The sequence below is a fragment of the Martes martes genome, assembly GCF_963455335.1.
Source record: "Martes martes genome assembly, chromosome: 17".
Lineage (NCBI taxonomy): Eukaryota > Metazoa > Chordata > Mammalia > Carnivora > Mustelidae > Martes > Martes martes.
Window position 1 is genome coordinate 51702955 of NC_137905.1, and position 9633 is coordinate 51712587.

The 9633-nt window shown below is 56.3% G+C and overlaps 1 protein-coding gene across 3 annotated transcripts; it reads left to right on the forward strand.

The window, feature by feature from the left end:
* Nucleotides 1-1388: 1388 nt before the first annotated feature.
* FCGRT (Fc gamma receptor and transporter) lies at nt 1389-9537 on the forward strand. 3 transcript variants are annotated; one of them, XM_080828419.1, is made up of 7 exons: nt 1389-1490; nt 2707-2790; nt 3323-3574; nt 3661-3936; nt 8005-8274; nt 8826-8942; nt 9214-9537. In XM_080828419.1, exons 2-7 carry the CDS (start codon nt 2721-2723, stop codon nt 9294-9296), a joined length of 1068 nt encoding a protein of 355 aa, XP_080684545.1. In that variant the 5' UTR covers nt 1389-1490; nt 2707-2720; the 3' UTR covers nt 9297-9537. The 3 variants fall into 3 exon arrangements, with proteins under 3 accessions (XP_080684545.1, XP_080684547.1, XP_080684546.1); XM_080828421.1 differs by lacking the exon at nt 1389-1490 and adding an exon at nt 2465-2513; XM_080828420.1 differs by lacking the exon at nt 1389-1490 and adding an exon at nt 2560-2618.
* The last annotated feature ends 96 nt before the right edge of the window (nt 9538-9633 follow it).

A 9633-nucleotide genomic window follows, 5' to 3' on the forward strand; every position in this document is an offset into this window, starting at 1 on the left:
ATCAGAGACCCGGGGCCAAGTAGAGGCCTCTGGCCAGGGTCCTACAGGCCACGTGGGCGATGGTTTCCAGGCTCCAAGGGAAAGTAAAGCAGGGTCCTGGGGCGCACTGTCACAAGACATTGGCCCTTTTATACCAGGGTCCAAGGAACATCACAAGAAGGACCTGGAGCCTTTATTTCATTATTCACTTTGCTTGTTTTTGGTCTTGAGGTCTCTAAAATGAGAGCCCCAGGGCTGCTGGAGACATAGCCAGATCCCTAGGGACGCAGGGGGACAGCTGGGCCTGGCAGGTTCCTCGGAGGCTTTGAGGAGAGAACAGAGGATCCTGTAACAGGATTTGTGGGGGGTGAACACAGGATCCTTCAGCACCATTAGAAGCCCCGAGGGTGGATCTTAGTGGATATTCTAACAGGACCAAGGAGAGGAACGGAAAGAAATCCAGCGCTTAGTCGAATACAGATGGACCACGTGTCACGGTTAATTTCATGTGTCAACTTGGCGGGGTCCAGGCCCCAGCTGTTGGATCAAACATTACTCTGGAGGTTTCTATGAGGATGTTTTGGGATGAGACTTCCACTAAAGTCCGGGCACTTGGAGGAAAGCAGACCGCCCTTCCAGAACATGGGTGGGCTGCAGCCCATCGGCTGGAGGCCTGAACAGAAGGACAAAACGGACCTCCCCCAGGCGGGGAGACTGCCCTCAGACTTTCCCGAGCAAGGTCCGCTCTCCCAGTTTCTCCAGCCTGCTGCTGTGGGACCTGACCCACAACTCCTTCCCGAGTCCCCAGGCTGCCAGCCACCCCCTATCATATTTTAGACTTGCTAAGCCGGCACCGTCACATGAGCCAATCCCTTAAAATAAGTCTCTTTCTATGTATGCACAACATTCCAGTGTAATGGAGGCATGGCGGCCGCGGTGTGGGCAGAGGGTGGGGGACTGGAGGGGCCCCCGACAGACGGCAATATATCTTGGGACTATGTTATTGAGGCCAAATCCAGAAGATACTAAAGAAGTGTAAAGGCATTTTAAGGGGACGCTTAGGGGACGGGTTCCAAGGAGGAAATGTAGAAGGGGTCTGGGGAACAGTCAGTAGCAAGAGCTGGTGAAGGGGTGGGAGGTGGGGGCGGTTGGACAAGGAGGTAAGAAGGGGACCCCCTGAAACTCCCAAGCCTGGACTCCGACAGCGTCGGGCTCTCGACTTTGTCATGAATTTGCTGGGTGGCTCACGCCACAAAATAACAAATAGGGAGCAACAGAGAAAGACCAAAAGAAAAAAAAAACAAAGAAAAAAGTTTTCAAGAGCGAGGCAGAGACAATACTCAGAGGCTGGGCGCCGGGCCTGGGGTGTGCCCTGCAGCTGGGGGGCGGGGTTGGATATTCCCGAAGTCAGGGAGCAGTCTCCGGACAGGATGTGAGAGAGGAACTGGGGTCTCCAGTCACGGGAGCCAGCTCGGGCCGCAGGCTGCTGGCTGGAAGGGAACTTCGCTGCTGTGAGCAGAGCTGGGGCCCAGCCGAGGGAGGACGGGCGGCGGTCGGGACTCATGGATCTGAGGGAGAAGTGGTTTGGGGTCCTGTACTCGGGGTCTGAGGGAGGAGGGGGCCAGGGGCTGGCGCGCGCGGTGGGAGGGGGCCTGAACTCCTCCGTCCCAGAGAGGAGAGGACTGGGGACTTGGACTTCCGGGTCTGGGGAAGCAGGGGCTGGGGGGCCTGGACTCCTGGGTCTGAGGGAGGAGGGGGCTGGGGGTGAGGACTCCTGGGTCTGGGGAAGGACGCGGCTGGGGGTCTGGACTCCCGGGTCTGAGGGAGGAGGGTCTGGAGGTCCTGGACTCCTTGGCCTGAAGGAGGAGGGGGCTGAGGGCTATGGACTCCTGGGTCTGGGGAACGAGGGGTTGAGGGGCCTAGACCCCTGGTTCTCAGAAAGGAGGGTGCTAGGGGTGGGGACTCCTGGGTCTGGGGAAGGAGGTGGCTGAGAGTCTGAACTCCTGGGTCTGAGGGAGGAGGGGGGCTGGAGGCCCTGGACTCCTTGGCCTGATGGAGGAGGGGGCTGGGGGTTTGGACTCCTGGGTCTGGGGAAGGAGAGGCCCTGGGACAGGGGCTCTCGGGTCTGAGGGAAGAGTGGTGCGGGAGTGGAGGCACCCTGGACCCCTGGGTCTGAGGGAGGAGGGGGCTGGGGACTCAGACTTCTGGGTCTGGGGAAGGAGAGGCTGGAAGCCGGGACCCCTGGGTCTCAGAAAGGAGGGATCTGGGGGTGAGGACTCCTGGGTCTGAGGGAGGAGGCGGCTGGAGGCCCTGGACCCCTGGGTCTGAGGGAGGAGGGGCTGGGGGCCCGGACCCCTGGGTCTCAGAAAAGAAGGAGCTGGGGGGCCTGAACTCCCAGGTCTGAGGGAGGAGGGGCCGAGGGCCCGCGCTCTCCGTCTGAGGAGGAGGAGCTGGGGCTCGGATTCCAGGGTCTGAGGGAGGAGGAAGAGGCGGGGCCGAGCTCTGAGACAGAACTCTCAGCCTATCCAAGCTCTGTAATTAATTAACCCAAAAAGATCAAATGAAGGGGTGAAAGTTCGCCGGGGTGGAGGGCAGGGTGGCCAGCCGCGGTCGCGGAGCCCCGGGGCCCCCAGGCGCGGGTGCGCGTGCTGGCCGAGCCCCTCGGGAGCTGGGGGAGGAGGGGGCGGGGCGGGGGTCGGAGCAGTCACGCGCCCCCTCCCGCCCCAGGTCTCCCGCTCAGGATGGGGGTCCCCCGGGCTCGGCCCTGGGGGCTCGGGTTCCTGCTGTTCCTGCTGCCGACGGTGCGCGCAGGTGAGGGGCGGCGGCCGCGGGGTTGGAGGGAGGCGCCGGCGGCCGGGAAGGGACTAGGGAAGCGAAGGGAAATGCGAGGTTTCCCTCGGACTGGCCCGACCTTCACCGAGAGTCACTTTATCGCTGTTCTTCCTCCGTGGCCGCGTCTGCGGGCCACCTGGTCGCTTCTCGCTGAGTCTGTCACCCCGTCTCTCTGGGTCTGTTCCCGTCCTTTTTGCGTCGTCCCCTTCCACTCTGTCCCCTCCGCCCCAAGTCTGTCCTCCACCTCCTGGATCTGTCCTTCTCCTCCGGGAGTCTGTCCCCCACCAAGCCTGTCCTCTCTCTCTGAATGTGGCCGCAGCCCCTCTCTCTGGGCCTGTCCCTTTCCTCTCTGCGTCTGTCCCATGTCCCCGTCGCCCCCAGGCTGTCTCCCACTATCTGGGCCTGTCCTTCCTCTTTGGGGTTGAGTCTTTTCTCTTTCAGGGTATCCGTCCTGCGCCCAGTCTAGGTCCTCCCCGCATCTGCTCTCTTGGCCTCTGTCTCCCTCCCGCAGAGAGCCATCTCTCGCTCCTGTACCACCTCACCGCCGTGTCCTCTCCTGCCCCTGGGGCCCCTGCCTTCTGGGTGTCCGGCTGGCTGGGTCCCCAGCAGTACCTGAGCTACAATAACCTGCGGGCTGAGGCCGAGCCGTGTGGGGCTTGGGTCTGGGAAAACCAGGTCTCCTGGTATTGGGAGAAAGAGACGACCGACCTGCGGAGCAAGCAGGAGCTGTTTCTTGAAGGTCTCAAAGCCTTGGGGAAAGGAGGTAAGAGCCGGATCCCCGGGGTCTGAGCGTGGAGGGGCCGGGCCCCCTGCTCCTGGGTCCTGCTTACCTGTATGTGGGCACCCCAGGACCCTACACCCTGCAGGGCCTGCTGGGCTGTGAGTTGGGCCCCGACAACGCCTCGGTGCCTGTGGCCAAGTTTGCTCTGAACGGCGAGGATTTCATGACTTTCGACCCTAAGCTGGGCACCTGGGATGGGGACTGGCCCGAGACTGAGACCATCCAGAAAACGTGGATGCAGCACGCCGGAGCGGTCAGCAAGGAGAAGACCTTCCTGCTCAACTCCTGCCCGCAGCGGCTGCTGGGCCATCTGGAGAGGGGCCGTGGGAACCTGGAGTGGAAGGGTGAGCAACCTCCAGAGGGGTCCCTGGTCCCCACGGAGCTCTCCGCCCCCGCACCCCCATCCTCAGCCTCCTCCTCTTCCCCCAGCCTCTTCCCTGGCCTCCTGGCCTCCACTCTTCCCCAGTGCAGCGCCTCCCCGACGTGTCCCAGTGGGTCTTTCCACACCCAGAGCTGCCCCCGTTGCTCTCCCACACACAGCCCTCCCCTGGAGCTCAGAGCCTTCTGGACAGAGCCAAATTCCTCAGCCTGGCCTGGAGGCCCCGAGGGGCGGTGGCCTCTGTCCCTCCCCTCAGCCTGCACCTGCTTGGCTCAGGCAGACAGGCTCCCCCAGAGTTTCTCGAGCCTACGTCAGCCCTCACCTCTGCCCTTCTCTATCCGTTCCTCTGGTGTCACAGCCGGGGAGGTTTTCCTGTGGCCCATGAGGCTTTCCGCTTGCCTCTTTTGGACCCCCACGATGCCTTGCCTGGCCCCCCCTTAAACACAGAAACAGCCCAGCTGTACTTCCGTGCATGGCCGGGGGATTCTCAGGGGCTCTTTTGTCCTCAGTGTCCCCATCTTGCAATCCCAGCTTCCATCCTGGCCCTCCGGACAGGCCATGCTCTGCCTAGCAGCCAGAGGAATGTTTTGAAACATAAATGAGCTCCTAGCCCACCACTGCTTAAAACTATTAGCTTTTCTCTAGCCTCACAGTATAATGCTGCCTCTACTCTGTGACCCACCAGTCCCCATCAGTGGCTGGGCCTGGCTGCTTTCAATCACTATAATTCCACAACACCCAGCCATGCTGGCTTTCTCTTTTCCCTTTCTCCAACTGGCAGGTTCTTGCCCTCCTCAGGCCCTTTGCACCTGCTGTCCTGTCTGCTTACAATTCTCTTCCTTGGGGTCCTGCCATGACTGGGTCCTCCCTGATCAGCCTGGTTAAAGTGTGTCCCCATACCACCCCCATTACTGTCTCCCGTGCCACTGTTTTGTCCATTCATTCACTATAGTGTCTTTGTTTTTTCTTTTTCATTGAGGTGTAATTCACCTACCTAAAGTACATTGCTTATGTTTTGTTTTGTTTTGTTTTGTTTTTACATTGCTTATGTTTAATGGACGCCTGTGTACCAAGATCTAGAACATTTTCAGCACCTTACAAGACTTCCTTGTGTCCCCTCCCATTCCATACCTCCCAAGGGGAACAGCTGACTCAATTTTTATCACCATGGCGTTGACTGATTTTGAACTTCAGATGACCGTAAGCGTGAGCCCGTTTGCGTGTGGTGGTGTAGGCCCCAGATTAGCTATAGCAGGTAGAGCTAAACACTTCGCTCAAAGGGGTTGAGCCCGTTTCAGAGTCCCACCGGCTGTGTTTGAGAAGTCGAGTTGCTCCACAGGCTTGTCAGAACTTGATATCGTCTGTCTTGAGTTTGAAGCATTCCAGTGGGTGTGTGGTGGTGTCTTACTGTGAAGCATTTTACATTTCTGTGATGATAAATGAGCATCGTATACATGATTTGGCAAAATCTGACAAAATCAGATCAGTGAGGAGGCGCCTGGGTGGCTCAGTTGGTGAAGCCTCTGGCTCTCAGTTTCAGCTCGGGTTGTGATCTCGGGGTCATGGGATCGAGCCCCGCACTGGGCTCCATGCTCAGCAGGGAGTCTGCTTGGGATTCTCTCTCTCTCTCTCTCTCTCCCTCTCCCTCTTCCCCCTTCAAATAAATAAATCTTTTAAAAAATTCAGGTCAGCAAGTTGATGACCAGTGACAGGGAACTTCTTCACGTTATTGACAGTTGAGTGTCCACTCTTTTGGAGTGGCTGTGTGAGAGTTTTTGCCCATTGTTAAATTGGAATTTTTATCTCTTTTTCTTATTAGAGTTCCTGATATATTCTGGATATGAATCTTTTGGCTAGGTCAGATGGTTCTATTGGAAATAACTTCTCCTGGTGTGCAGCTTATCTTTTCACCCTCTTGATGAAACATTTTTTTTTTAAGATTTTATTTATTGATTTGACAGGCAGAGATCACAAGTAGGCAGAGAGGCAGGCAGCGAGAGAGAGTGGGGGGAGGAGCAGTCTCCCCGCGGAGCAGAGAGCCCAATGTGGGGCTCGATCCCAGGACCCTGGGATCATGACCTGAGCTGAAGGCAGAGGCTTTAACCCACTGAGCCACCCAGGTGCCCTTGATGAAACATTTTAATGAACAAAAGTTCTTAATTTTTTTTTTAAAGATTTTGTTTTTATTTATTTGACACACACACACACAGAGATCACAAGTAGGCAGAGCAGTGGGCAGAGGGTGGGGGGGAAGCAGGCTCCCTGCTGAGTAGAGAGCCCGATGCAGGGCTTGATCCCAGGACCCTGAGATCATGACCCGAGCTGAAGGCAGAGGCTTTAACCCACTGAGCCACCCAGGCGCCCCAAAAGTTCTTAATTTTAATGAAGATCAACCCATCCATCTTTTCTCTGTAGCTTTTGTGTGTGTTCTCTTTAAGGAAATCTTTCCTCTCCCAAAACTATGAAGGTTTTCTTCTAGGTCTTCTAGAAGCTTGGTTGATAAGTAACTTTTTCATGTAACTGTGATCCGTCTTGAGGTAATTGCGTGTGATGGTGTGAGGTAAGGGGTCAAGGTTCATTTGTCCCTCGAGGATCTCCAGTTGACCCAGCATCATTTGTTGCAAGACCACCTTCCTGTCTCCTCCACGGAGTTATAGGGGAGCCTTTTTCCTAAATTAAGTGTAGATGTGCTACTTGTTTTTGTTCGTTTATTTGTTTGTTTGTTTTAAGAATTCACCAATGACGTCACCTGGGCCTGGACTTTTATTGTTGGAAAGTTTTTAAGTTATGGGTTAAAATTATTCAATCATTGTAGGACTACTCAAGTTTTTTATTTCTTCTTGTGTCAGTTTTGGAAGGTTGCATTTCCTAGGAATTTGTCCAGTTCATTTCAATTTCAAATGCACTGGTATGACGGTTTTCATAACATCTGCTTACTATCTTTTTTTTTTTTTAAGATTTTATTTATTTACTCGACAGACAGAGATCACAAGCAGGCAGAGAGGCAGGCAGAGAGAGAGAGGGGGAAGCAGTCTCCCTGCTGACAGAGATCCGGATGTGGGGCTCGATCCCAGAACCCTGAGATCATGACCTGAGCTGAAGGCAGAGGCTTAACCCACTGAGCCACGCAGGTGTCCCCCTTCTTACTATCTTTTAATGACAGTAGGGTCTGTTTTATTTTCTCTCATCACAACACTTTCACGGTCTGTTTCCTTTTCATTTATTTGCACACAAATATTTATCTCTCTTCCCTCATTAGAACATAAGCTCCACGAAGACAGGGACTTTTTTTTTTTTTTTTAAGATTTTATTTATTTATTTCACAGACAGAGATCACAACTAAGCAGAGAGGCAGGCAGAGAGATGAGGAAGCAGGCTCACCACTGAGCAGAGAGCCTGATGCAGGGCTCGATCCCTGGACCCTGAGATCATGACCTGAACTGAAGGCAGAGGCTTTAACCCACTGAACCACCCAGGCGCCCCAAGACACGGACTTTTGCTTAAAAAGATTTTATTTATTTTTTTGAGACTGACACAGAGAGAGAAAGAGAGAGAGCACTAATGGGGGAGAGAGAGAGAGGGAGAAGCAGATTCCCTGCCAAACAGGGAGCTGGACACAGGACTCAGTCCCAGGACCCTGGGATCATGACCTGAACTGAAGGCAGATGCTAAACCAACTGAGCCACCCAGGCGCCCCAAGACAGGGACCTTTGTCTTCATTGCTGTGTCCTGGGTGCGTAGAAGAGTGTCTGGCACATGGATGATGTTCAGTGTGTGTCTGTTGTAGGAAGGAATGGATGAGTGGTGGATATCCTTACTGTGGATAGGTGGGGGTCCCCAGCCCCTCAGGAATGTCCCTTTACCTTTGCCACTCTATCCTCCAGGCTCAGCACAGTGCAGGGGACAGGGCGGGGCCTGCTGGCTATGGTGGAAGGAATGGAGGCTTCTGTACGTCCTTCCCAGGCCCTCACCGGGTCTGGCCCTAGGGGTTCATGGGCTTGGGGCTTAGGTCTGTCTGCCTGTTTGTCCGCAGAGCCGCCCTCCATGCGCCTGAAGGCCCGACCTGGGAGCCCCGGCTTTTCTGTGCTCACCTGCAGTGCCTTCTCCTTCTATCCCCCGGAGCTACAACTGCGGTTCCTCCGGAACGGGCTGGCTGCGGGCTCCGGAGAAGGTGACTTTGGCCCCAATGGCGATGGCTCCTTCCATGCCTGGTCTTCATTGACGGTCAAAAGTGGCGATGAGCACCACTACCGCTGCGTGGTGCAGCACGCCGGGCTGCCGCAGCCCCTGACCGTGGAGCTGGGTAAGGTCCCGCGGAGGCATGGTACTCCCCGTCTCTGGCTGCCTTGCGACCGCCTTCCGCCCGGCGGCTGCCGGTCTGCCTTCCCTCCTGCTGCTGCTGCTGCTGCTGGCCTCACTGGGTCTGTCCACCCATTCACCGCTCTGGACAGCCGCCCGATGTTCTACTGCCTTCCCTCCTGCTGCTGCTAGTCTGACCATTCGTTGTCTGCTGCTGCCAGTCGTCCCTCAGCCACGGCCAGTCCTCTGTGAATCTGACGGGCTACTGCTCTGTGCCCACCCTTGCTCTCCGTGTCAGACTACCATGCACCCTGCTGCTACGGGTCGCTTGGCCAGTGGGACTGGGACTCATCTTGGCTCTTCTATGCGAAGCAGGGGCGTCCTGCACAGACCTAGAACATCAGCTGACCGGCGTTCCCTCTGTCCACACCCACTCCCCAAAACCTGATGCTGCGATCTCTGTGGTTGGGAGGGACTGAGAATCCCCAGGCTCTGGCCCTGGCTCAGATGGGCCGGAGGGTTCCCTTTGCATCTCACGTCATTCTCTGGCTGCAGAATCACCAGGCAGATCCTCGGTGCCCGTGGTCGGGATCGTCGTTGGCTTCTTACTGCTCATGGCAGTGGCTGTAGGAGGAGCTCTGCTGTGGAGGAGGATGAGAAACGGGCTTCCAGGTGGGGAGCGGGAAGAGGGAAAGAACTTGGAGAGGGACAGACCTGGAGTGGGGGCGGAAGGGCGGGGATCTAGACAGAAAGGAACAGAGACATGGGAGGTGGTGGGACAGGAGGGAGGAAACAGAGGCTCCGAGGGGGGACAGAAACCTGTGGAGGAGGACAGAGACTGGGAAAGACAGACAGACACACACGTGGGGGAGGGGCAGGCAGGAACCCCTGGGGGATTTCAGAGATTGTCTTGACCTCCCCCACCCACTTCCTCTTCCCTCAGCCCCTTGGATGTCTCTCCGTGGGGAGGACGATGTAGGAGCCCTCCTGCCTGCTCCTGGCGTGCCCAAGGATGCCGACTCGTAGCACCTAAATGCATTCTCAGCCGCTGATATCGCCCTCCATCCTGGCTACCACCAGCTAACGTAGTCAGGCCTCCTTCATGCTGTGAGACCTCCTGGAATCCTGGTATTTCTGAGCCTCCAGAAAGAGTCCTGGGCCCAATGATCTTCTGGATTTCTCCTCTTGTGTGATCTGCCTCAGTTTCCCCTCCTGATGATCATGGCTCTTTTCCACCTCCACATATAAACACGAGTTTGGGCCCGAATCATTGTGTTCTTATCATTTCGACTTTCAGGCCGGGGAGGTAGGAGAACACGTGTGTGTGTCGTAGGTGGGGTGCAGGGATAAAGAACATAAGCCC

What these genes read in the sequence shown, in the direction of transcription:
- FCGRT (XM_080828419.1), top strand. Translation starts at nt 2,721, where the DNA reads ATGGGGGTCCCCCGGGCTCGGCCCTGGGGGCTCGGGTTCCTGCTGTTC. An exon ending in TGGGAACCTGGAGTGGAAGG is followed by an intron (nt 3,937 to 8,004) that starts GTGAGCAACCTC and finishes GTTTGTCCGCAG; the next exon opens with AGCCGCCCTCCATGCGCCTG. An exon ending in GCCCCTGACCGTGGAGCTGG is followed by an intron (nt 8,275 to 8,825) that starts GTAAGGTCCCGC and finishes CTCTGGCTGCAG; the next exon opens with AATCACCAGGCAGATCCTCG.